Source organism: Tripterygium wilfordii, chromosome 22 (assembly GCF_013401445.1).
Source record: "Tripterygium wilfordii isolate XIE 37 chromosome 22, ASM1340144v1, whole genome shotgun sequence".
Lineage (NCBI taxonomy): Eukaryota > Viridiplantae > Streptophyta > Magnoliopsida > Celastrales > Celastraceae > Tripterygium > Tripterygium wilfordii.
In genome coordinates, this window is record NC_052253.1 from 12451873 (window position 1) to 12477979 (window position 26107).

The 26107-nt window shown below is 36.6% G+C and overlaps 3 protein-coding genes across 5 annotated transcripts; all 3 read left to right on the plus strand.

Moving 5' to 3' along the window:
- Window positions 1–136: 136 nt before the first annotated feature.
- LOC119991881 (protein AGENET DOMAIN (AGD)-CONTAINING P1-like) lies at window positions 137–3676 on the plus strand. Its single transcript, XM_038838393.1, has 4 exons — window positions 137–641; window positions 2150–2571; window positions 3017–3146; window positions 3327–3676. Exons 1-3 carry the CDS (start codon window positions 261–263, stop codon window positions 3135–3137), a joined length of 924 nt encoding a protein of 307 aa, XP_038694321.1. The 5' UTR covers window positions 137–260; the 3' UTR covers window positions 3138–3146; window positions 3327–3676.
- An 820-nt stretch (window positions 3677–4496) lies between these two features.
- On the plus strand, window positions 4497–10486 carry LOC119991669 (oxysterol-binding protein-related protein 1C-like). 2 transcript variants are annotated; one of them, XM_038838063.1, is made up of 10 exons: window positions 4497–5320; window positions 5463–5813; window positions 6394–6493; window positions 6848–7281; window positions 8014–8169; window positions 8494–8661; window positions 8744–8884; window positions 9617–9829; window positions 9915–10028; window positions 10119–10486. In XM_038838063.1, exons 1-10 carry the CDS (start codon window positions 4901–4903, stop codon window positions 10284–10286), a joined length of 2265 nt encoding a protein of 754 aa, XP_038693991.1. In that variant the 5' UTR covers window positions 4497–4900; the 3' UTR covers window positions 10287–10486. The 2 variants fall into 2 exon arrangements, with proteins under 2 accessions (XP_038693991.1, XP_038693990.1); XM_038838062.1 differs by having other exon boundaries at window positions 4498–5320; window positions 6845–7281.
- Window positions 10487–11786: 1300 nt separating this feature from the next.
- Window positions 11787–26063, plus strand: LOC119991124 (tetratricopeptide repeat protein 27 homolog). 2 transcript variants are annotated; one of them, XM_038837348.1, is made up of 21 exons: window positions 11787–12317; window positions 12551–12689; window positions 13500–13831; window positions 15208–15289; window positions 15359–15680; window positions 17099–17157; window positions 17422–17511; window positions 17730–17821; window positions 17947–18045; window positions 18563–18640; window positions 19214–19298; window positions 19385–19443; window positions 19529–19598; window positions 19725–19816; window positions 20134–20196; window positions 20355–20421; window positions 21903–22178; window positions 22928–23044; window positions 24132–24284; window positions 24938–25076; window positions 25655–26063. In XM_038837348.1, exons 1-20 carry the CDS (start codon window positions 11911–11913, stop codon window positions 25019–25021), a joined length of 2766 nt encoding a protein of 921 aa, XP_038693276.1. In that variant the 5' UTR covers window positions 11787–11910; the 3' UTR covers window positions 25022–25076; window positions 25655–26063. The 2 variants fall into 2 exon arrangements, with proteins under 2 accessions (XP_038693276.1, XP_038693277.1); XM_038837349.1 differs by lacking the exon at window positions 11787–12317 and having other exon boundaries at window positions 12554–12689; window positions 13555–13831.
- Window positions 26064–26107: the final 44 nt, after the last annotated feature.

Genomic DNA, 26107 nt, shown 5'->3' on the forward strand with positions numbered 1-26107 from the left:
ATGTTCATTTTTTTAAATTGTTATTAAATATTTTGAAAAATTATATTATAGTTTTTTTAAAAAAAAACTGAAATCCAAGTCAAAATTAGGGAAGAAAATAATTAAGTAAAAGTAATAAACTAGAGTTGAAAGTATGACCTTTCGAAATCCCACATAGGAAATATTTCTCTCCGTCTCTCCCGCCAGTTGGGTGTATTGTCTCCGATCGTCACTCCTTCACATAAACCCGTGAAAACCCTAAATTTGTATACTGTGAAATCATGTCTCACACCTTCGAAATCGGAGATGATGCCGAGATCGCCCGTTCAGACACCATTGATATCGTCAAAATCACATGGATGTCCAAGTCGAGGCTGTGGGTTCACAATCTAACCCAATCAAAGAATCACCAGGAAGTGCCAGCGAAGACGCTGAGGCCCGTGCCGCCAGACGATGGAGATTGCCTTTTCGATGTGGGTGCAGAGGTGGACGTGAAGATTGAAGAAGGCTGGTTCAGGGGAGTGATCACTAGGGTCTTGGAGAAGAAAAGCTACATGGTCCGCTTGAATTCTTGTGATCAGCAGTCTGGGTTTTCCCGCAGCGACATCAGACTCCACCGTGACTGGATTGACGGAACCTGGGTTATCCCTCGCACAAAAGAGGTAATATACTTGGTCTCTATTAGTTTTTTTGTGAGGGTATTTGGTTATTCGTGATTTGTTGCTATTTTAGTCTAAAAGTTGTGAAAGAAGAGGAGAAACATAGTATTTTGTTGAATGTCTTAAATAAAGATTGCATCTTGTTTGTAGCCGGAGACTCTTGGTGGGTGACCAAGTTAATTTTTGACAAATAATACATGAAAATCTGATTAAGATAAGTTCGTGAGCATGTGAATGCCATAACATGCATAAATGGGATTAGAATGTAAATGGTTTTATGAATTTATCAATATAAATATACATCTCCTTTTTTGAAAGGAATAAAGATAACATCTCATTTGGCAGAAATAGTCATGGACTGAGGAATTAGCTGTGAATTTGCGCTTGATTTTGAACCTTCAAGATTGAATCTTAGGAACCTTCAAGTTGTTCATGAGTTTCTATTAACTCAATGTGTGCTTTGTTTAGATGAAGTTTTTATTTTGATGACCAATCTGGGTTGATTTGTTTTGTTTGATGTTTAGAGTTTGCTTTCTATCCTTATGCTGTTGTGATTTTATTGCTGAATTGGATGATCTTTTATTTGGTAAATTTTGTTATTATTTTGACCATAAAAAAGTGAAACCAAGTTATAATAGCCTATATATATGGAGAATGTTTCAGATATTTATTCATGGAGTAGAAAAGACTATATCTTGGCAATCATTAGATTTTTAGTCTCTGATAACAGAGTACTTCTTACTTCAGATTTTCTTTTGTTTTGCCAATAAATATATTTGGCGGTACTAGAATCAAGAAATCTTGGAGATTTTCCTCTTCTCGAAAATTTTCAAGCTTCTTAATATGCTCAGTGTTTTGTATTTGGGAAAGGAAAAGTGATCGTCTCAACCCAGAGAAGAACAGATTTCTTTTTTATTTTTATCATTCAACAGCGATGGGGATTTAGGGCAAGGTGGGGAGGGTTTTGCTCATTCCAAAAAAGTTGGTTGATTTTGTGTCTCAGTTGATCAACATTCTTAATATGCAAAATATTTTCACAAATAATGGGATGACAAATTTTTTTTTGGGTCCAATTTTAATTCTATGACTAAAATTCCAAATTTATATCGATATTTCATAGATGCTAAAAATGATAAAACCAATAGTAAGAAAATTGAGTAAACCATTCGATTTATTGGGTGATGGGCGTCAATTTTTAAATGAGAAGTATGTTTACTGGAGTGTGAGTGTACCTTGTAGGCTTGGTGTTCCTTTTGCTATTCAGGGTAAACAGGCAATTGTGATAATTTTACATGTATCTCACTTTTAAAAACACATGCTGACAGATTTTGTCAGATTTTAATGCATTCGTCTCTTGTTTCACAATTTTCTGGCTTGATGCATGGCTCTAATATCGTTATCGCTTGAATGCATGGCTTTAATATCGTTCTGACCAAATCAGCAAGAGTTTATTATTTCGGTCCTTAAATTTTGTTTTATTAAATTTTTGTTGGGAAAACTGTCCTTTTCAGTACCCATGCAAAGGGATGGTAAATTTCACCAAAGGGATGCCTGTTGAGGTTAGCATTGATGAGGTTGGATTTGAAGGTTCTTGGTATGCAGCAACTATCCTTAAGGAAGTGGGGGATCGCAAGTTCCTTATCAAATATCAAACTCTGAGAAATGATGATGACACAGATTATTTGACAGACGAGTTAGACGTGTGTCAAATTAGGCCGGTTCCACCAGAAGTTTTTCTACTTGATGGTTATAGTCCCTGCGAAGTAGTTGATGCCTATGTCAATGAAGGATGGTGGGAGGGTCAGGTTTTGAAGGTTCTTTCTGACGCAAAGTATAAAGTATCATTTACCTTAGACGAAGAGTTGGTAATTAAGCACTCTCATTTAAGGCCGCACCAGGATTGGATTGATGGAAAATGGGTTACGGCTCCCAGGTGAATACTTCACAAAACTAATCTGAAATATTCTTATTTTATTTGTTATTTTCCTGTTATAAGGTGTGGATGGTTATGAAAGTATATCCTCGTTTAGTTAAGCACAAAGCTTTCGAGTTAATAGTTGAAGTCTCAACCAGTTTGTCAGTCAAGCTCTATGGGCTCAGTGCTCGAGCTGAGTTGAACTGAAGGGGACTGTTTGATATCTTTATTCAAATTTTTTTTACTAATTGTCTGGAGAACTTAATCCAAATTTTCCTTGGTACTTAGTGTGCCTTTGAATTGAATTGGAATTTCTCTTTTAGAAAAATGAAATGTCGGAAGTTTTTCATCGGTTCTTTGGTTAACACTGATTCAAACTAAGCCATGATATGCAAAGACATGCCTACCAATTGTAAATGAACTTTTTGTAAATTTCATGAGATTCTCTTGATGCTTGCAACAGCTTAAAGAATGCTGACAGCAGCAAAAATAAATTGAAGAGGAAGCGGAGAACTACGGGGCCATTTGTGAATGAGCATGATGAAGAAATCCATTGTAAAAGTGGAACATCGCGGGATAGCTGATCGGTCAAGGTGAGCTCTGATCTAATCACCCAACTTTTGCTTTTAACAATCAACTCTTTAACATTGACTTCTCTTGTTAGCCCAAACTGCCTAGTTCTCGTCTCCAACAGTGAAATTCTTGCTCCCTTATTGTTGTCAATGGTGATTTTATGGGAGGATTTGATGTAATTCTGTTTGGTTTTTGGACAGGAGGCTTTAAGGTACTTACACTACTGTTGGAAGATGGACATTTTGCTCGAGTGTCTACCCTGTTTATAACGTGTGGATGGATCATCTTGCTTTTGTCATAATATGCTAACTAACTGGAGTGCATTGGAAGGCTGTTGGTGGGAAGTAGGGTAGCAAGTTAGGCAAGTGAATACAAAGTTAAACTACATTAATGTACAAATCATCTGCGGCCTTTGCTCCCACCAAACTGGGTCACTTTGTCAAATCGTTTTTCTTCCATTTTTTTTTATTGATTAAAAGGCTGTAGATTATGTGTATAAAAAAAACCATTATTAGTCAATACGCTCGGTAATAAACGGAGCCTTTTATAACCTGCAAGAAGTAAAATGCTTTAATGCTATAAGAGTGTCAACACCTCATTCGTGTAGAACAATGTTGATGAACTTCTAGAAAGCCTATGCATGGTGATATGAGCCGTTGATGGTGTTGACCACCTTGATTGACAAATGCAAAATCATGGTCCACCATTACATTCTATTTTTTTTTGTTTGTACATACCGTTACATACTTACATGCACCCACGTAGGATATACTTAATCATGGGCATCAAGTAAAGTGCCCCATAACTTGTATACATTCAAAAAAAACTTGTATACATTCAATATTTATTTTCAATTGGACTATGACATATATCGGGATCTCTATGAAGCAACAAAAAAAGTATATTGGCATTATTATGATTGTAATAATTGGGGTTTGAAGAAGTTCAAAATTCAGCTTTTCAACTAGTTATTTGATTTGTTAAGTATGGTTACAAATTTTTAATTTTAAAAAATACATAAAATTGTGAACCCTTCTCCAATGAGAACATCTCATTTTGACTAAAGTAAATATCTCTATTTTAAATCGTTAAATCGTTGGACCTCACCAATGATTAAAATTAATACTCCCTAAATTATAAACACCTTTTTTTTTTTTTAATGACCGAAAACGACACAAGTTTACGCCTTCAAAAGAATAAGAAAATTACATCAACAATAATTTTTTTAAAAGAAAAAAGTATTAAGAGTATTATAATGGATATTGCCGTTGGGACATTAACCAAATCGTATTTGGTCCCACGTATAGCGTGAAGGCAAATCTTTGAACAACGAAGAGTGACCGACCACGACCACAACACGGTTAGCCCTATGAGGGCGCTCGCATCATATCTGGCCCGCTTCTAACCGTCTCGTCTCCTATTATTTGTACATCGTTCGGTTTCTTCACTGATTGGTTGATACCCTCTTGTTTTGGCCGCCGATTCTTCGTGGCGTTCCGTCCCGTGACGGATATTCCGATGCGCCACCGTTTGTCGAATTCCCAATTTATTTAGGTGTTTTTTTTTTAGTTTTTAATTAATTTTCAAACTTGAATTGAATTGGATTGAATTCTTTCTCCTCACCACACAAAAATTTAGACTCGATCAAACCATTCATTAATCTGATTATTTTCCTAATATACACTTTGAAACAATCAACGCTACGCCGATCATTTCCTGATCGCTGCGTCTGCGGACGCATCATTGTCGGTCCTGCTGCTTTTGATCGTTGAAGATGCCGTCATCGTCAACGGCGTCGTTTCCGATGCTCTCGGCATCCTCCACCAACGGCATTAATCAATCGTCGAATCAGAACGGTTTACGCGCTCACAGTGACAACGGGCGTTCGATGGAGAGAGCGTTGACGAGGGTGGAGTCTCTGTCTCGGCTGACTTCGATCAGGGACACGCTGGGGATCACATCCGGCATTATGTACAAGTGGGTGAATTACGGGCGGGGATGGCGTCCCCGGTGGTTCGTTCTGCAAGATGGAGTGTTGTCGTATTACAAGATCCATGGTCCTGACAAGATCACGGTCAGTCATGAGACTGAGAAGGGATCAAGACTTATCGGCGAAGAATCCTTCCGCCGCGTATCCCGGCACGCTTGCATCCCCTCCAGCCGCCGCATCCCTGTCGGTGAAATCCATCTTAAGGTGCTCCTCATTATTGTTATTGACGCATTGATTCTGTTTTTTATTGTCTATTGCCGAGTCATATCAAATCGAATGAATTTGGTTGTTCTGCTTCATATCAAATCAACTGAATTTGGTTGTCTGCTTGATTGTTTTGTCGTAGGTGTCTTCAATTAGGGAGAGTAAATCGGACGACAAAAGGTTCTCGATATTTACGGGGACGAAGAGAGTGCATTTGAGGGCGGAGAGCAGGGAGGACAGAGTTGCCTGGATGGAGGCGTTGCAAGCGGTTAAGGATATGTTCCCTCGGTTGTCGAATGGAGAGGCAGTGGGCCCTGTGGACGTGATGTCGACAGAGAAGTTGAGGCAGCGGCTGTTAGAGGAGGGCGTGAACGAGGCCGCCATCCAGGACAGTGAGAACATCATGAGGACTGAATTCTCGACTCTCCATAACCATCTTGTTGTCCTCAGGCGTCAACAGTTGCTACTATTTGACACTTTGCGGCAATTGGAGGTACATCTCCACGCATGCACAAAAGTAGTACATGGTTTTGGTCTCCGGTTAACATTGGGGATTTTGACCATGAAGATTGCTATTTCTTGTCTTACATTTCATCCGTTATGTTATGAGTGAGATTTGAAGTGGCAAAACTAAAACATAACTAAAATAGTTGCAGTTCTTTCAATTAATGCATATGCTTTTCTGGTGTAATTTGCCAACATTTTGATGCTTGAATGCCTAATCCAGTTGAAATGCTCCTGCTACCCTCTCCATAGTGCAGATGTATATTCTGACTTCCAGAGACTGAAGGTCTCAAACTTTTCCTGTCGGATGTAGATGTCTTGCACAGTTGTAAAATCTAATCATTTGTGTTAGCAATTAGCATCATATAGATTTGTAGCATAGTTAAACTATTTTAATTATAAACCATTTATATGTTTGTGGCTTGTGATTTGAAGTTTAACCTTGCATGTGATGCTTATTTATCAAATCCTCCTTGCCAATATTGTGTATGTCCAACTACCTTGGGAAACATTGGTGATTATTCTTTTTATGGCGTACTGAGTTATTCTTCTATGACTGCATTTTCTAGACAGAAAAAGTTGACTTGGAGAACACAGTTGTTGATGAAAGCCAGAGGCAATTGAAGGAACAAGGAGATTCGTTCGCATCAAGGGAAGGAAAATTCAGTGGTAAACATCTGATAATTAAAAGTTCATTCCTTGTTCCTTGCAGTTGAAGTTTCATTTTGTTAGCCCAAGTAAAGGGCCATGCATTAGAATTCTTGCTTTTATGATGGATGTGTTGTTCTTTTATTTTTGTACTTATTTAATTATTTATTTTTTGGATTCTTTTTGTTTGGGCTTGTCAATTTTGATTACTTGAAGTCATCGCTCTCTGTAAAATTGATATCTTGCATCTTACTATTTGAGAGCAACTATGGATATTTGGTTTATTATAGTTTATGGTTTTCAAATTGTTATCATTATTAAGTCTGATTTACATTTCTCTTTTGTTTTATAATTCTTTTGATTATGTATCAGAAGGAAGTCCAAGTGTGTCTGATGATGACCACGACAGACATGATGCTGCTGAGGAGGAAACTGATGATGATGAATTTTTTGATACCCGTGATGTTCTTTCATCTGGTTCATTTAAAAGTACTGGCTCAGGCTTTCGGAGATCTTCGTTCGACTCTAATGATGAAGAGTCTTTTGAGTCTGAAGATGGTATCGATTCTTGCATTAGATCGGTTGGATCTAACTATCCATATGTTAGGCGACGTAAGAAATTGCCCGACCCAGTTGAGAAGGAGAAGGGGGTTAGTCTTTGGTCAATGATTAAAGACAACATTGGGAAGGATCTCACCAAAGTTTGTCTTCCAGTATTCTTTAATGAGCCCATCTCTTCATTACAAAAATGTTTTGAAGATCTGGAGTACTCATACCTTCTAGACCGAGCTTATGAATGGGGTAAAATGGTAGGTCACAAGAACTTGCTGCTGTTATGCTGTTTGACCTTTTTGATTGCATGTCACTGTCTGTCTCATGTAGCTCTTATTCCTGGATTTTTTATATTCTCTCTGGTACCAACTTCAGCTGCCAGAAGATATCTACTGAAAAGAATTATGCTGTAGTGGATTGTGAAATAGGAACCTTGATAATGCTTGTTGATCTGCGTCAACACTGTGAATTTGATGTTTATAAGCGAAATATCAGTCTGCATTGTGGTATTGAAAATTTGATGAGTTGTCTCCTAATGCTGAGTATCTTGCCTATGTGTAATTCATGATTCCTTTGGTCCTTGAGACTTTAATGCATTGAGCTCTAATACAGTGGATTCTGAACAAGGATCCTTGATATGCATTGAAACAGTGAGTTTATGTTTATAAATTATATTCTAGTTCTAAAGTATATGAGAATCTTGGTAAAATGTAGTCACCTGGTCAGACTAGTGTCTTTTATTTTGTTTTAAACTATTCTATATTAGCCTCATTGTTAATTTGTGAAATGTATGTTCTAGTTTCTAACTGAATTATATATTTCTCTGAATGTCAATACCAATACGTACGTGTGCCTAGATTTGCAGTTTTGTATTATGTGTGGCCTGTTATCATTGAAAGCCTTCAATGCGGAGACAAAATTATAGCATTTGATTTGTGGGAGTCAATCTGAATCTTTGGTGCTCTCACCTACCCTTGGTTAATTTGTAGGGAAATAGCCTTATGCGGATTCTAAATGTAGCAGCATTTGCGGTATCTGGGTATGCTTCTACTGAAGGCAGGATTTGCAAGCCATTCAATCCACTGTTAGGAGAGACTTATGAGGCTGACTATCCAGATAAAGGGCTTCGGTTTTTCTCTGAGAAGGTGTTTTTCTCACTACTTGAAACATTAATAATTCCAAAAAAGACTTCCCTAGTTTATGGTTAATGCAGTTAATTTTTATTTTAGAATAATCTATTTGTTTTTGTTGGAAAATATGAGCTGTTGTCAATTTTATTTTATGCTGGAATTTGAATGTATGATATTTTACTTTAAATTTTATAGGATTATTTTGTCTAACAGAGTACTTGCCATTTTATCTCTTTGAATATGCTATTAGGTTTCTTTTGATGCAAAATTAGAATCCTTGATTGGATCTATAATCATATACGAAGAGGATCAAATTTAACACCATTTATTGCATAACAGGTTAGTCATCACCCAATGATCGTTGCGTGTCACTGTGAGGGTCAGGGTTGGAAGTTCTGGGGTGACAGCAATTTAAAGAGTAAATTTTGGGGTCGATCAATTCAGCTTGATCCTGTTGGTGTTTTGACACTTGAGTTCGATGATGGAGAAGTTTTTCAATGGAGCAAGGTATGTTTTTTTTTTGTAAACTTCCTACAGGAGTTACCAATCTTTGTGCGTAACTACTGATCAGCTGACGTTCTTCCGTCAGGTGACAACATCCATTTACAACCTCATCTTAGGAAAACTCTACTGTGATCATTATGGTACTATGCGAGTAGAGGGGAATCATGAATACTCATGTAAATTGAAATTCAAGGAGCAGTCAATCATTGATAGAAATCCTCACCAGGTACCCCCTTTTCTGTATCGTTTCCTGCATTGTGAGTATTGCTTTTCCAACTCAAGGGATTATGGGTTTAGGGATGCAGCCCCCAAGAATAAGAAATGAAAAACATAAATATGTAAGATAAAAGTTTGTAGTTGTACTGTTGACTCAAAAAAGCAAATCTCTGTTCTTCATTTCTGCCTTGAGTCTGACTTTTTTTAGTAATTGTTTGTAAAAAACTTAGATGAGTAACTTCTTCGGCCTGATAAGGTTTGTAAATTGTCAAGATTTGATGTATGGGTTGAACAATTCAAGTTGTGACGTGCAGTGTTTCGGAATAAACAATCCAAATTTTTAGCATTTTGTTGTTGCCATCTAATTTTAAATATGCAGCAGTGAAATTATGGAAGACTTGTTCTTGTAGATTCGTTGGCTGAATGTAGAGTATTCATTTTTCGAGTGAATAATGTGTTGCAATGTGATGTTCCCTTTTCCTTCATCTTTTGTCAAGTACATTCTTGTGTGTTACATTTCTTTTTTTTAGAAAGACGGCAAGCCTCCGTGATTCTCCTAACATAAGCACTTCAAATAAATGACAGTGAAAAGGTCAATGGATCTCTTTCTGTTCTTTCTGTTGTGATAAGATCTAAAAGGCTCCTATTCAGGGTGTTAGTTAGGGTTCTAGATTACACCATCTTCTTGCTTTTGTAAAAAATTATGAACTATCGTTGACGCATAATTCAAGTCATTTTACAGGTACAAGGTGTTGTTCTCGACAAGAATGGTAAAACAGTTGCAACCTTATTTGGAAAGTGGGATGAGAGCATGCATTATTTAAGTGGTGATGGTAAAGGTAGAGGTTCAGAGCCCCAGTTGCTCTGGAAAAGTGTCAACCCTTCAAAATACCAGACTAGGTGTAATCTGACGCGCTTTGGCATCACGTTGAATGAGATTACGCCTGGACTCAAGGTAAAAAAGCCATTCCATTTGTAGAACACCTCCTAATGAATGAGAGATGTTGAATTTGAGCTGACCCAAATTCTCTTATAATCAGGAGAAGCTGCCACCAACAGATTCGAGACTAAGGCCTGATCAGAGGTGCTTAGAGAATGGAGAATACGAAAAGGCAAATTCTGAGAAATTAAGACTAGAACAAAGGCAGCGGCAGGTAGGCTCCGCTCATATTCATGATTTTGTTTAAATGCCATGAATTATGATAATGGTAGTAGATAATGGAATTGTTTCAACATGACTGCAGGCGAGGAAGATGCAAGAGATGGGATGGAAACCAAGATGGTTTGCCAAGGAGAAAGGCGCTGATTCGTATCGATACATTGGTGGGTACTGGGAAGCCAGAGAAAAGGGCAACTGGGAATCATGCCCTGATATCTTTGGTCAGGTCGCCACCAATGGAAATTTTGACTAACTCGTCAACTTGTTTTCCTCCACATATTTTTTCATTCATATTTGGACCTCACAAAGGTGTCAAAATTCGAAAATCTTTATCAGGTAGAAAGAATACATCCATCTCTGAAAATTACACAAGTTTCCTACAGTCATTTGTCGAAACTCCAAAGTAATATGATAAGCTGAGTGGCTTCAATGCCTCTTCTATTTCTTCTCTCACACCTCTCTTCATGTCTTATAATTTTTGGTACATAGTAAAGAAAATGCATCTGTATAAACATTAAAGTCTTTGAGCCGAGAATTATCCCATTTATGATAAACTTGGTGGGGACAGGCATTGGGCCTAGATTTCGCAATTGTGGAAGAAGCCAAATTTGACAATATATATACATACATACATATATATAATTATATATATAGATATATATAATTATATATATATAGACTTTTAAAGTGAATTTTTGATTGTAAAAATTAAACAAATTGACGGTGAAGGTTAGAATGGTAAATTCTAAAATAATAGGGAGATTAGTTTCGGCTTTTGAAGGAATAAGGAAACAATTTTGTGATTGTTCCAAAAGAAATGAAACAAAAGACACGGTAGGGCTAGGACAGTTATTGTATGAGGTCTATCCAATGCTAGATATAGAGGCGCATAATAGATCGATATGAACATCATAATCTGTCTCGTGATAACCCTGTTGTTGTTGATACCTTCTTCTCGATTCCTTCTTCTCCTCCTTCCATAACCCGAGCTCGGAGAATGAAGAGATAAGAGAGTCAATGTGGTCAGAAATCCATAGTAGAGTCCGACCACAACGACCGAATTGATTATCTTCGGGGATAAAAATACTAGATTACCTAGTATAAAAGATTTGAAAATCATCACAAACCTCCCTTTTTTTCTATTTTCATTTTTCGATTTCTGGATTCTTATATGATGATTTTTGAACTTTCCATATATAGAAATTGAAAGAGATAGACTAGAAACGACATCTTTTATGTCAATGACACCAAGGGAGGGGATATTAAATGAATGGAATTGGGATATGGATGGAATATAATGAAATATAACCACTTTGAGGTTCCCTATGAACTGAGGCATAGAATGGAGCCACTATGAAGAAGTTTTGGGAGTTACGAAGGAAACCTCGAAGCTCATATTGGTCGTGGGTTGAGAACGGTAATTGAACTCTATGAGATCTAATTTCCCGTTGTTCCTCAGTAGTTTTCAAATTGACCAGAGTGATCCAATATCTTTCATTGATATATTTGAACTCAACCCTACTTTTTACAGATTATGCAAGTATTTATCCTTTTTGATGAGGTTAGGGTTTTTAGTAAATTTTTTGGAGTGGGCTTCGGCCACAAAAGGGAGAAAACAGTAAGCGAGAATTTGAGTGGGCTTGGGCCAACAATCTGTCAAAAGTGGCGATCGGAAAGATGATTAGCGTGTTTATAATGATTTAGTTTTATCAGAGAAGGACAATTCTGTAATTACATTCTTTTCCTCTTCTTTCTAGGTTACTCCCCCCGTTCGAACGGCTATTTTTTGGAACCTTTTCCTTCTTAGGTTTAGGGTATTGAGTCTTAAACCGCTCCTCTGTCGCCTTCTGCTCCCTTTCGAAGCCACCTGAATAAACATGGCGTCTGAAATTGAAAGTAACAATCGGGACGTTCAAATCCTTCGTTCCTATGAGCTTCGACTCCTCCGTTGCACCCTCTCTCCTCCCTCGCACACCAATTCTCAACCCGAACCAATTGGTTCTCTGCATCTCCATCTCCATCTCCATCATATCCTCGTTTGTCTCGAGACCGGTGACTATGTCGGAGCTCTTTCCTCGGACGCTGGGAGGATTGTTTTCGGCTCCTCTTTTACCTTCCACTCAATTGAGTCTGCCGAGGGTTTCTACTCTGAGTTGATTGGCCGAGTCGAATCGTTTATGTTGAATGAACCGGAGGATGAGTATGCGAGTGCCTGTAGAATTATTCTGGTGATGTGCGTAGCGGTTGCCGCGCTTTTTGCGTTCACTCAGTGTAACATGACCGGGTGAGTTGAACGTCAATTTTGAGTTTTGTGATTTTGTTTGGTTATACTTTGGTTGAATAACCTCTTAAGACATAAGAGTAATAGTTTGATATTACATAGTTTTTACGCTTTGTTTATTGCTTATTATCCTACTATTTACTATAACTTGCAATCGTTTTCCTTCAATACATCCAAATTCTGGGGTGAACTCTTCCATGATGAAACCAATTAAATCAGTTACCTCACTATTGTAGTCCACCGGAGGAATTGTCCAGTTGTCCTCTGCCATTGGTGAACATTGAAAGTATTCAATTCGTGGAGTGGGAGAATTGGGCGCGTAATCAGCTTATATCTGCAGGGTCTGACTTAATTGGAAAGTTTTCTAAATGTCAGGTATTAAATTATTTCTTTCTTCACTTCGAATGGGTCCTAATTGCTGAATGGAGTTTTCTTTCCTTCAATTTACTTTTGAAGAACTGTTTCGGCCTTAGTTTGAGTGCCAAAATCAAATATTGTTCCTAACTGGATTGCTCTGGGTTTTCACATGTAAGATGGCATTTTACGGTGAAACTGAATTAGTACGAAGTCATATATGATAATTGTCAGTAATGCTGTGGGTGATTGCTATATTGTAGTCCTAGGTAGCCAGCATAATTTCTTTGTTGTTTTAAAGAATTTCAACGTAGTAGGATGCTCAAAAGGGTGTTTTTTTTTTTTTTTTCCTTTTCTTCCAATTAATTGAAATGGCTGACTCTTTTATATTCACATTCTTCCAGTGTTTACTTCCAATAGGTCTGCTTTAAGCCATCTCGGGCTTGTATGAATTTTATTCACAAAATAACAATGTAGGCACTTGTTGACCATATGATATCCCTTTAATGTATCATTAGATTAAATGTTTGTGTCGTACTCAGGCACATACACCGGACAATTTGTTTTAACAGATTTAGTTTTAAGTCTTTTTCGGAAACCAGATTAATTTCAGTCATGCTCCTCAATATTTAGTTTTTTATAAAAAAAAAGATGAATGTTTTTGTTATCATTATAAAAGATGAATTTAATTGTTTTGATATTCTCTATTCTAGGGTCTAGTATTGATGGATGTATGGTTCCTTTATTTTAATTTAATGTGAAATCCATTTTTGTGTTTTTTTTATGCGTTTAATTCTCCCTTTCTTTATTTTTTGTTGTTGTTGGGGGTAGTTTCTGGTTCTTGCTAAGATGTTGCTCATGAGGATGAGAGATTTCTTATTTGAAGGAAGTCTTTCATCGACGTATGGAATTCGAAGCATTTCATGGTGGCTTGCTAGGCTTCTACTAATACAACAAAGAATTTTGGATGAGCGTTCTTCTTCATTGTGTGATTTATTGCAAGTCACCTTGGGGGAAACTTTACATCATTTTGGCACTTTCAAAAAAGTATATTGTTACTGGGGTACAGAGTTGCATGATGGAGAAGCTTCTGCTATTGCATCAGTGGTCCACCTAGAAGCAGGAATAAACGAATACATCTACGGGCGAGTTGATCCATGCAGGTGACTTCTCATGTTGAACCTTTTGCAGTTGATTGATGCCCATTTTGATTGTTTAGAGCATGTACTATTTCGTGACAGCTTTCTATTTTATGTACATTATCGAGACTCATTGGTTTACTTTCGTTGTCTGAAAATCAAGAAGTTCCACTATTTTTTTTCCTGATAGTTTTTGTCACCTTTAGTCAATTGATAAAATGCTGATCTATGAGCAATGATTGTGGTTCTTAATTTCTTTTGTGGGTTGAAAATAAAATTTCCTCATTCGTCATCTTAAGATGAAAATAAAAGTCAAATTTAACATATTTTATATATTAGGATGGCAATAAGAATTTGCTTCAATATGAGTTGTATCAGTAATGTTACTATTTTTATTATTTTCCTTAGTGTGTGATTGGTCTGATACCATCTGGTAGCCAATATCTCTACATTCAACATGTCATTATAGTACGTGCAGTCAATTTTTGGTTTCATTGCTCATCACAGGATTTTTCATTTGGAAGAAAGAATTTTTGGTGATTCTTAATCCCGCAATTGACGTGCCAATGCGTTTATGTGAAATATGTCTTCTTTCTTAACCAGATTCTTGTTTGCATTTTTCTTTACTACAGCTGCATTTTCGTTAAAACTACCGGTCTTATACATTAACCTTATTTGCAAACCATGTATTGGCAATTCAATTGATACCAATTAGAGAGAAAATTGGTAATTGAGACCTCCGTCATCAATGATGCTAGTATTTGTTTCTAGCATGTCATTACAAAGCATCTTACTGATAAGCTTTCTTATCAACACACAAGTATGAACTCTGTAAAAAAATGCAATTTGGGCTTTCATTGGTTGCTGTGAGATTGGTTCAAGATTTGCTCTGCCGCTTTTAAGAAATAGACTCCTGCAATTCTTAAGGAGTACGGTTCATTTGATAATATGACCTCTATATGAGTTTTTAACCATCTATTTTGTTATTGTGACACGTGAACAGTAAGAACTATCGTTATCATTTATGGAGAGTATAGCTCTTGGGGTTGCAACAAAGGCTTGTTGTCATCATGTTGATAAAAATATGGCGCGTTATTTGGCAAATTGTTGTAGGTAATAGCTAGAATGGCTGCTGACTCCCGAGAAAGCAGTGGAGAATGAAATATATTTGGACGTAAAATGCACTGTAGTTGCTTCTACTGGGTTATTATGTTCTACGTCTTTTTGAGAAAGCTATATTTTCATGTACTATAAGTATATGCTATATTCTGTTATATTTTCTTGCAATGTGTGGATACACGTGGTATCTATCCGAGTTCAATGCATAACTTGTACTTCTCTTTGAATATTAAGGAGAGATCCTTGCTTATCTTTATTTTCTGAAACTGTTGGTCTATAAGGAAGCACTTTGAATCAGCTGAAGAGGCAGCTGGGATCCAACTGTCTGTTACTGGAGTTCTTGGCTTTCGTACAGTTCATCAGGTAAGTATATTATGGTTTTATCTGAAATTTTCATCTTTCCAAATTGTGAAGTGCTAATCATTGGTGTAGGTAGATCCAAAGGCACAGAGGGTGCTTATCACGAAGACAGTGCCATCGAATGGCGCCGGCACTTACCCTGCTGTAACCACTGGCATTCAGACACATGATTGTACTGTTGACAAAAATAAAAATGAAACCAATGAACCCGATGAAACCTGTGACATATATATGACGCCAAAGTTGCTTGAAAAGGGTAGTGACTTTGAAATTAACATACAAAGTATTCAAAATGCTGGTCATGCTGCTGCCCCTCTAACGGAAATACAACAAGCAGTGATTCTAGCGCATTGCCTTCTTATTGAAAAGAGCAGTCGGCAAGATGAATTGCAAAGTAAGCTGTTCATTTGTTTTTCTAGACTCGAAAATTGATATTACTGGTTCTTAAATCTTCATGATCATGATCATGCTCTTTAATTCGTTGCATCTAGTTGACATTATAAGTTATAGCGCACGCTGTGCTATGGACCCAATATGGTGCTCACAAAGGAGGAAAAGAGTCTTCTTGCTCTACTATCTCGACAGGATCTGATCATTCAGGATTCTCTTCTGATGACATCTATTATTTGACTAGTTTTTACTCGAATAACCTCTTAGAACTTTTATTTTAACCCAGATCTGATTGTAGTTTTATGATTTTCTTGATTATTCCCTTTGACTGACCACGAACATGTCTTGGAGTGATCATCTTTACTAAATGGAATGTTTTGGCTTCTTATGGCTAAACACCTTTGGTCTAATGGTGAAAAATTCGCTTCTTTGCTTATATGACAATTTAAGGCTTTTGTGGTTCAGCTTGCTCTGTCAAATTCAAGGAAGTGAATTTTTATATTTTGGTTAAAGAGGAGAGAACATGAAAAATAATATTCCATATTTGAACATTATGTTTTAGCACTGGTGGACATTGGCCATGATGTTCATTGCTGGAATCAGTATTTTGCAATTTTCTGTGAATCATTTTTATGGAAATAGCATATCATATGCGCCTGTGGAGTCACATATCTTGACATCTTTCTTTTGGTTCGGGGATAAGGAGATGGGTGTGTATGCATCATTAACATAGTTTACCCTGTACATGGGAAGCATCCTTTAGTACCATATATTGAATGAAATTCTGTTTGCTTCTCAAGAAAAAACATATTGTACTTCTTTTTTGTTTGGATGAAGAAAGGTCATGAATGTTCCAAACCTACTTGTACTTCTTTTCTATTCATATTAAAAAATCTCAATATATTAATTTTTTTTTTTTCCCTTTGAAGGGAGTTCCTTTGCTTTCATTTCATCAAGCAAATGGAAAGTAAGGCATGCCTTTTTTATTCTCATCAACAAGATGTGTTTGGGGAGTCTTTTCTTTTTTCATACCGTATAGGTCCATTTCAGGATACAGGCTTGCATGGCATTTGTCATATTGGTGTGGTTTTCGTTTTTTTTCTAAAGAGAGCAGAGGCTTCATAAACTTTCTGGTGAATGATGTGGGGTTGAAATTGTCACTTGTTGCCACCGGGTTTATGCTTTGTTTGCGGCAATGCACTTTATTATCTTACGTCACTGCTTGATTAAGTAGTAATCTTCAAGTAATCGAGGACTTGAAATTTCGGCAACATCCTTTATCATTATAAGCATGGATGTGTCTTTTACTTTTTGATGAGCACCTACTGCAATTAGCCTTTTTTTTCCTGAAAATAATTCGTTGCTATTTTTTGTCACTCTACACTAGCTGATTCACCACATGTTACAACCCTCTCCTTACAGGATGGGATATGGCTCCATACATAGAGGCAATTGATTCACAGCAGTCGTCCTATTTTACTGTAAGTGGATGATCACTGCTTTATTCAGTGCATCTTTTATTTTCATTTTTGATGGGAGTCTCCACTACACTAGCAAAAAAAAATACATGAATTCCACTGGACCTTAAGCCTTGGGTTTAGATGATGAGGATCACACCATGGCCATAAGGTGAAATCTGTTTAATTGGTTATATCTAACTTTTGTGTGTGTTCCTGTTTGACACTTGTGGCATAGGTCCTTTGCTTTGATGACATCTAGTGTTTTGTTTTCTTTTTTTTTTTCAGTTACGTTCTTTTTGTGACATATTACGCATACGGTGGGAGTTAACCCGCAGTCGGACAAAGTGGCGTGCTTTGGAATTGATGGAAAAATTGGTACAAGTGCATCCTTCTTATTCTCTGTGTACAGTAGCTTTATATACCTTTTACTTTTGGCTCTTCTAAGTTTCTCTGCTTATGTGATCCATTTGTTGCTTTGATCTTTTTGCCACCCCCCCTCACAAGTGTTTTTTTTTATTTAAAATTTTATAAATAAGCCTAATTAGTTCTTTCTTGGTTGTTCATTAGTCTTGTAAATCTTCATCATTTCTCAGGTCAAGGGCATTCAGGGGCCTTCTCCTGGCGTTGCAGAAAGAATTCCATTTATTTGCTCTGTTTATCTCCCTGTTGTTCCAGCATTGCAGAAGTAAAACTATATCTTGCTTTGTCCACGTTCATTATTTTCTGTTTTTCTGTATATTCCCCTATTGATTTCTTTTTGTTAGCATTGTGTAAGTAATTATTTTTGCCTTGCGACTCTCTTGATTTTAGGGAATATGGTGAAACTCTGGTGGGCTGTGGTTTGATAGGAGAGGCGATCACAGTTTTTGAGGGTTTAGAGCTTTGGGACAACTTAATCTACTGTAACTGGTACCCTTGATTCCTCTCTGACTATTTCTTTCTTTAACTTGGTTTGGTTTTAATATAGTCTCTTAAGCACCCTTGTGAGTTGTTAGATGTTCCATGAGCAGCAGATTGAATTGAGACTGCCAGGCAAACATGTGTCATATTTATGAAGGACTGATGATTCTTTGATTACACAAGGGACTAAAAACAATGGTTTTCTTGCAATATAATTCCTCTCATGTCTAGTTTAGTGTTATTTTGCTTACCTTTCTAAAATATGTTTAAATCTATTTTATTCACCTAAATTTAAATAATTTAAGAATGTCAAAAAAAAACAAGATTTTTTTAAAAAAAATAACTGGTGGTCTAAATTTTCACCTCAAGGGATATGAATCTTCTTGAATGTTCATTTTAGAGTAAACATGGGATATATGTATGTGTGTGTATTTTACAGTCACAAGTGGACTTAAGTGAAAATTTCTATTTATTTACTCTCTTGTTGCCACTGGAAGGCTCATTTGTGATTTCATTCCAAATTCAGCCTTTTGGGGAAGAAAGCTGCAGCAGTTGAACTAATCAAAACAAGGCTGTCTGAATTGCCCAATGACCCAAGATTATGGTAAACTAGTATTCTTAAGCATCTTCTTATCTGATAAGTGCTTTGCCCTTCGTGTTGAATTTAGTTTAGCAACTCCGTCAAAGCTACTTTATTGTCATCTGCATGATAATGTCATGGTATGCTGTTTTTGAAGTTTCAAATTTTCGTGAAGTATTGACAACAAGTGTCCTCTAATGCGATCTATGTTCTAATATATATGGCTTGAATTCCTGATCTTTCCTAGCTTCTATTTAGGATGTCGTTATGTGAATCCATCATTTTTGTTTCTCACAAAAGCTCACATATCTGGACTTAGAAGTTTCCGACATGGCTTGTACTCTTAACATTGTCGCTGATAGTTCTTATTAATTGGGCTATATCCAGTGTTTTTGTTTTGGTGTTTTATTGGGCTCTGCTTTTGATAGGCTTCTTTTATTTGTCACAATTGTTACTTTCATGCCTGCACCAATGTGTTATTCATGTGAGTAATGGTTTTGTATCAGCTTTTTTCTGAAAATGTACACTTCACATGGAAAACAAAATAATTAGCAGATTGGCAAAATGTATGTGAGTTTCCAACAATTCATTTTATAGGTGCTCATTGGGTGATGTTACAAATAACGATGATTGCTATGAAAAAGCGCTGGAAGTTTCAAAAAATCGGTCAGCTCGGGCTAAGGTACTTCCTTATTTGCATAATTATTGACAGTGGCATATTGGACCGCTCACCAAACTAAAAAATATTTGCCTCTTCCCCCTTTTTAGCGCTCTCTTGCTCGTAGTGCATACAATAGAGGGGACTATGAGAAATCTAAACTCCTTTGGTATGTTATTCTAAAACCATTCTGGCACCCAAATTTCTCTGGTGAAGCTATTAGTCTCATTTTCTCGTTTGGAATTAAATCTCAGGGAGTCTGCAATGGCATTGAATTCTTTGTATCCTGATGGTTGGTTTGCTCTTGGTGCTGCTTCCTTGAAGGTAATTAGCATTCCTTTTTTTTTTCCCAGGATTTTTGCACAATCTGGAGATGATATGGGAGTTATTGGTATAAGACTTTTGTTAGTATCATGGATTTGTAATTTTGTTTCTCAAATTATGATACAGGCCAGGGATGTAGAAAAAGCTTTGGATGCTTTTACCCGTGCTGTGCAGCTTGATCCTGAAAATGGGGAGGCCTGGAATAATATTGCTTGTTTGTATGCCCTCTCGTTTTTTTTTTTCATCTCACAATCTGCAATCTTCATAAACTACTGTCCCCTTCTCCTCAATGCTATATCAAATTATTCTTGTGGAATTAACAGAAGAGGTTTCTCTCGTTTATGTTTGCAACATCTTGGTTCCTTAATAAAATTTTACCATTAAAAAAAACCCGTTTAGGATCACTGATCAGACTGAAAAATCCATCTTTATCACATACCATTGATGTTTCATTTCTTGCTGGAAAGATGAGGTGTAAATAGTATTATAATCTATTGTGCTTCAACAAATTATAATTACTTTATCAACCATGCAGGCATATGATCAAGAAAAGGAGCAAAGAGGCTTTCATTGCGTTTAAAGAAGCCCTGAAGTTCAAGTTCTGTTTGTTCCCCTTTGCTCAAATGCTTTCATTTTCCATCCACAACTAGCATGCATATTCACAAAATGCAAGATCGTTCACCATTTATGATTATGATTTTTTGTTGTTGTTGCAAATGGTGGAATATAAAATAACTGAAAATAACTTGGTGACAGACGAGACAGCTGGCAGTTGTGGGAGAACTACAGCCATGTTGCGATGGATGTGGGCAATATTGGTCAGGTAATTTTCATTAATCGAATTCTATAATGAAGATGGGGCAATTACATCATCAGGCTTGTGCAAGGAGACTCTGCACATCCTACTAATGATTTTCAGTATTCTTTTCATGTGTTCAATGTGTTTGCTTAGGTTAGGTTCAATTCGTGATAAAAACTTCTCCTTTCAAATTTTCTGAAAGTAGTGTGGTGGTGAATATCTGCACATGGTAATAATTTGTAATATATGTTTGCAAAAATGTACGTATGTGTCCACATGTGCGTGGGTGTCATACCTGGTGTAGGTTCACTGTGTTTTCTGTCCCTCTGGCTGTTGGAGTTGCGGTTTAATTGTCATTTCAAATTTTAAATTTGGGCTATCTTCAATTTTTTTTGTTGGATTATTATTTTGGTACAATTCCTTGGGTTTGCTTTGATAGTGTTATGAGAAGGCATGCTGGCCATGAGCACCATCAAATCCCTAGCAGCTAATGTTGGCACTGTACTTGGTGAAATGTTGTTACGTAGGGGACAGTTGATGAAAGTGAAAATCAAGTGCTGCAAATTAAAACGAGTCTCTGTGCTAAATTACAACTACCAAAATTTTAGAACAAAAGATGGTTGTGAAAACAAAGTAATTTTTGATGATTATAGCCGCTAAATATTGCTAGGAATAAGTTACGACACATCTAATTTTCAAGCCAATATTATTCATGTGTAGTTTAACATTGTACGATAGAAGATGGTGCAGTTTCAGCAGTTATAGTGGTTGTGAAAATAAGGTTGATATTAATTTTAATAATTTTGATGGTTATGGCTTACAAGGGGCAGCAGTAATAATGCTCATAATGGCAGTGATATTTGGAATCATTGTAATGATGATGGTGTTTTAGATCATCATGTTGGTAGTGATGGTGCTTATGGCGGTGTCAATGGTGTGAAGTTTGTGAAGATGGTTCAGTTGGGATAATAATAGCATAATGGTGTCAAATTTGCTGAGATGGAAATAAAAGATATTGAAGGGCATGTTTCAACTAAGCATGCGACATCTTTTCAATTTCAAAGAAGCTGAGCATGCAATTCGAAATAAAATATGGAAATAGACTATATCTTATACAGTTCCTAGGAGTCGCATGTATTATCCATTTGTTAAAGTGTTTAGGGTAGACCATTGCAAAATGTCCTTATTCACAACAATTCAAGGGTGAGTTTTTTTATTCTTTATTTTTATTTATTTATAATTTTGCAGCACTCTGGTTGTCAAACAATCCTAAGTATATAATTTGAAAATTTTTTAGGACAACTGCTATATTGCTATGCCTGGTTGAAAATGCTTTGATGGAAACATACAAATGATAATTTCTAAAAAATGAGTCGTGTATACTCTTTTCTTTCTCCCCTCCAAACTTATCCTTTGAGTATTAATTATGTTTCAAGTGCACTTTGTGGATTCAACATATTATCATTATACATGACATGGTACTGCATGTATCTATCTGTCGGCAGGCTTTGGAAGGTGTGCAGAGGATCTTCAATATGACTGGCAATAAACGAATTGATACTGAATTATTAGAGAGAATCATGCTGGAGATGGAGAAGAAGTCTGTTGATAAACATTACGTGTCCAATGCATCAGCAAATGATCTAAATGGAAGCAGTCAAACTTTTCCGGTGGATCCTCATGTAGATTCTGGAAATGAATCTGTCGATGTAGAATTTGCAGTTGGAAGTTCAAGGGAAACTGAGAACTTGTTGGAGTTTCTTGGCAAAGTTCTACAACAGGTTCGTTGACTTTTTTCTTCATCATAGCATATTATTATATTATTCTCCTCTCCTATTTCTATGGTATGCTTATCGTTATGAGCTAAATTTTTTAGTTTGTGTGCGATATTCAGCATTTGGGAACCTGACTGATTTGTGCATAGGCACCACTCTTGATTTGGATAGTATCAATAAAACTTAAAAGAACAGGAAAAAGAAAAAATCAAACATTCCAAAAAATTTCTACTCTTTTTTAATTAGTATCCTTATTAGTCTAACTATGTTTCTTTATTTTTGTGTACAATATTTATTTGGAAATATGATGAGCCTGTCAACCTCTCTTGAAGTCAGCCTTCTTGGTTCTATTAAGCGCTTAAGTTTTGGAGATCTTATTTCTCTGGGAATATTTTTGATCATTTGAACCTTCCCCCATTGTAATCTCTCTGGGTTGCACCACCTTGGTGCTTTAATATATTCCATTTAAAATAAAGGTTCTTAAACCTAAAAATATAAACCCTCTTAATTTTAGACCTGACCAGGATATGTCTGTACCTCAGCTTGTCCAGCGGCTTGGCTACTTATATTAAAAGAGAAATCATAAGATTTCCTCGCAGTGTATTTTAGGTTATAATTATCCTGCTTTACAGGGCAAATGTGGACTTTTGCACTTGGATTGACAGATGAGAACATGTATTAGACTAGTTAGTCATATGAATTTTGAATTTATTCTACAATTCTCTCTCTTTTTTTTTCTTCTCTTGCTGATACAGATAGTTAAAAACACAAGTACAGCAGAGATATGGGGCTTATATGCAAGGTGGTATAAAATCAGAGGGGATTTCACAATGTGCTCTGAAGCCCTCTTAAAGCAAGTTAGGTCATATCAGGTATGTACATATATGTATAATTCATCTTGTGTTCTGCTACTTTTGCTCTATTTTATTGCTTCTATTGCATTTTCTTATTCAGGTACATCTTCAACTTGCAATTTTTTCAGTTGGCTTGCTTTATATAAGAAGGAAATATATTCTTCCTCTTAATTAACCTAAGTTTTTTCGTCATTAATATTGAGAAATTGAACTTTATTGATATTCATGTGATTTTGGTTAACATTTGGAGGGAGCATTTAAGTACATATATTTGCACAAATTTTCCATGCATTTCTTCTCTGTACTGCAAAGCTAAGCATAGCAATCATAATGGGTTGATGCAATGTCATATTTCAGCATTTATAGCAATCAGAGGTCAGTTGAAAAGGGTTGCATATAAAAGTGAGATTAAGAGAATATAGAAGGGAAATGATGAAGAAGGCTGCCTCATGTCATGGTCGGGATGCTTGGATAAAGTAAACAAATTGTGATTACACCTAAGGAAGAAATACTCTCAACATGTACATTCCTATCCCACACATGTAAAACATACTATTTGAACCCCGTTTCTCACGTCGACACAACTCAAGACCGCCCCTAATGATGGCCCACAGATGTTTTTCATTCGCTCATTCATACTGAAACATTTACTGCTAAGGCATTTATAGAAAGATCAGCCACTTGATCTTTAAACATTAGTAGAGTGTACCGGATAGTTCATTTCATTCAGCACTCCTGAGTAAATATACTTTCATATCGACCTGTAGTGCCCTATGCCCCCTATCAGGACACTAACTCAAATTTTAAATTATTAGCTTGCGTCCAACCACAATTGCTTACAAGTTACAAGGGCCTATCTCCTCTTGCCATAATTGTGTGTCAAAAAGTACAGCCAGCACGGCAAACTCTAACTTAGGGTCTAATATGGTTCTACAATGTTGTAGTGACAAGTTTGAAGGTCGATTTTCATGGTTTTCTCTTATGTATCCATCTGTAGTTTTCCGTCTTTGGACCCGAGATTACGAGTCAGAAGGCTTTTTAATTACTAAGATTTGTCTTTTGCTCATGAGTTTGATTAACATCCCTCCCTCTCTTTCTCTCTCAGGGATCTGATTTATGGAATGATGGAGGGCGGTTCAAGAGGTATGCTCGTGCATCCTTAGAACTTTGTAAAGCATACATGGAAATTTCTTCCTCTACTGGTAGCCGTCGTGAACTCTTTACCGCTGAGATGCACCTGAAGAATATAATTAAACAGGCAAGATATATACCAATAGAATTTACCAAGAACAGTGTGCTTTGAATATCAATATCTGTTCTTCACTTTGTTGTAGCCAAACATTGAAGCTGTTGTATAATTTTCATTCTTTGTCAATGTTAGTGGAAGGTCTTTATATTTATTATGTTATTTATCTTTTAAATAAAGAGTCATCGTCAAAGAATATGCCTCACACTGTTGGGGTTGCCTGTATGAATCATCTTAATCATCAAGACCTTTATCCTAAACAGTGTTGGGTTCTGGTACATGATCCATATTAGAAGTTCGTGAGAATCCATCACATGCATTCTCCTTTGTCATTCATTCCTATCAAAAGCTACATTCTTGACCAATCCTATAGAGTCCACGTTTTTTATTCTCTCCTCTTCATGTCTTTTGTAGTCTTCCTTTCTCTTTTTATTGTTGCCTACTTGCATTTCTTCTACTCTATGCACCACAACATTGATATATTGTACATGCTCAAACAATTTTAGCTGAATTTCTCACATCTTATTCTATTGGCGCTTCTACTATCCTAGATCGTGAGTCCTCGTTTTGTACCCATCGGAGAAATCAATTTGAATCCACTATGTGGATCAAGGCCTTTGATGGTGATAATGATGATTGATTTGAAACTCTTGTGCAAAATGCAGGCTGACAATTTTTCAAAGACTCAAGAATTCAGGGACATCCAAGCTTGCCTTGAAGAGGTGAAGATGAAACTCCAATCTGGTTAGGTGTCGGGATGAACTTTCCGGTTTCTTGGATGTGTCTTCTGGTTTCTGAAGAAAGGTTAGCTCAACTTATATTAGTGGCTGCAATGATCTCTGTGTTTAATCATTTCGTTATTACTTTGCACTGTGCTGCTGTGGCTGGCCTTTGCCCTCTTTGGTTTCTGGATTTATCCTTCAACAAATTGAATATTAAGACCAGTTTCCTTGGTTTTCACAATAATACAATCTTCCTAATCCTTCGCCACCATCCGCCCAGGAAAAGAAAAGTATGCTTATACATTTTTTTTATTATTAGTTGTTTTTAGCCGGGATTTGAACAGTAAACCTGTTTGAAAGACTAATGAGTGATTACCAGTAGGGCAAAGTGCTTCTTTTTTCAATAAGCATATATGTATGTATACACATAATCCTCAGAGAAGAAGCATCCTGACGAGTTTAATAACTATATGTTCTATTTAGTTGTTCTTTTCTAGGGTCTTATGTTCTTCGTCTGGTTTTGAGGTGTGCATGTTCTATTGGGTTCTATGTAAAGCTTATGTTACCAATGAGTTCATGATTCGGGTATTTTCCACTAATGGATTTCTTTTTAGTTACTGACATAAAAAGGTCTTGATACAGTTCTTTATCTTGAAACAGATTGAAGGCGCAATCCTTCTTTCGGATGGGGCTTGTTATTGTACAGGATTTCTTGAGCGCATTGGACCCTGATCAGCTGATCCTCAATGGATGCATGGTCAGGATTAAGTGAGGCTTCAGTCTGCTTAAATTGACGCCTAGGCACAGGCCCGGTTATTCGGTCTTCGGTCCTGAAACCCTCCTTCAGCAAGGTTGGCCGACTTGGCCCAACCAAATGTTTTCTGTTGTACCAAAGATTTTGACTAGATTATTTATTTAATAAATATATAGTTCTCTCTTTGTTGGATTTTGTACATTTCATCTAATTTGACAGCCGTGTCATGGGGGGGAATTACGGGAGTGTAATTTTTGTGTTCATATTATATGTATGTGTATGAACAACTCAATAAAGTTTGATGCATTAGTGAAATGTAATTTTTCTTCTAAGGGACATGGGAGGGGGATGGGTTGGGC

What these genes read in the sequence shown, in the direction of transcription:
- LOC119991669 (XM_038838062.1), top strand. Translation starts at nt 4,901, where the DNA reads ATGCCGTCATCGTCAACGGCGTCGTTTCCGATGCTCTCGGCATCCTCC. An exon ending in ACACTTTGCGGCAATTGGAG is followed by an intron (nt 5,814 to 6,393) that starts GTACATCTCCAC and finishes TGCATTTTCTAG; the next exon opens with ACAGAAAAAGTTGACTTGGA. An exon ending in AAGTTTTTCAATGGAGCAAG is followed by an intron (nt 8,662 to 8,743) that starts GTATGTTTTTTT and finishes TTCTTCCGTCAG; the next exon opens with GTGACAACATCCATTTACAA.
- LOC119991881 (XM_038838393.1), top strand. Translation starts at nt 261, where the DNA reads ATGTCTCACACCTTCGAAATCGGAGATGATGCCGAGATCGCCCGTTCA. An exon ending in TTATCCCTCGCACAAAAGAG is followed by an intron (nt 642 to 2,149) that starts GTAATATACTTG and finishes TGTCCTTTTCAG; the next exon opens with TACCCATGCAAAGGGATGGT. An exon ending in AAATGGGTTACGGCTCCCAG is followed by an intron (nt 2,572 to 3,016) that starts GTGAATACTTCA and finishes TGCTTGCAACAG; the next exon opens with CTTAAAGAATGCTGACAGCA.
- LOC119991124 (XM_038837348.1), top strand. Translation starts at nt 11,911, where the DNA reads ATGGCGTCTGAAATTGAAAGTAACAATCGGGACGTTCAAATCCTTCGT. An exon ending in AGCAGTCGTCCTATTTTACT is followed by an intron (nt 17,158 to 17,421) that starts GTAAGTGGATGA and finishes TTTTTTTTTCAG; the next exon opens with TTACGTTCTTTTTGTGACAT. An exon ending in ATCGGTCAGCTCGGGCTAAG is followed by an intron (nt 19,299 to 19,384) that starts GTACTTCCTTAT and finishes CCCCCTTTTTAG; the next exon opens with CGCTCTCTTGCTCGTAGTGC.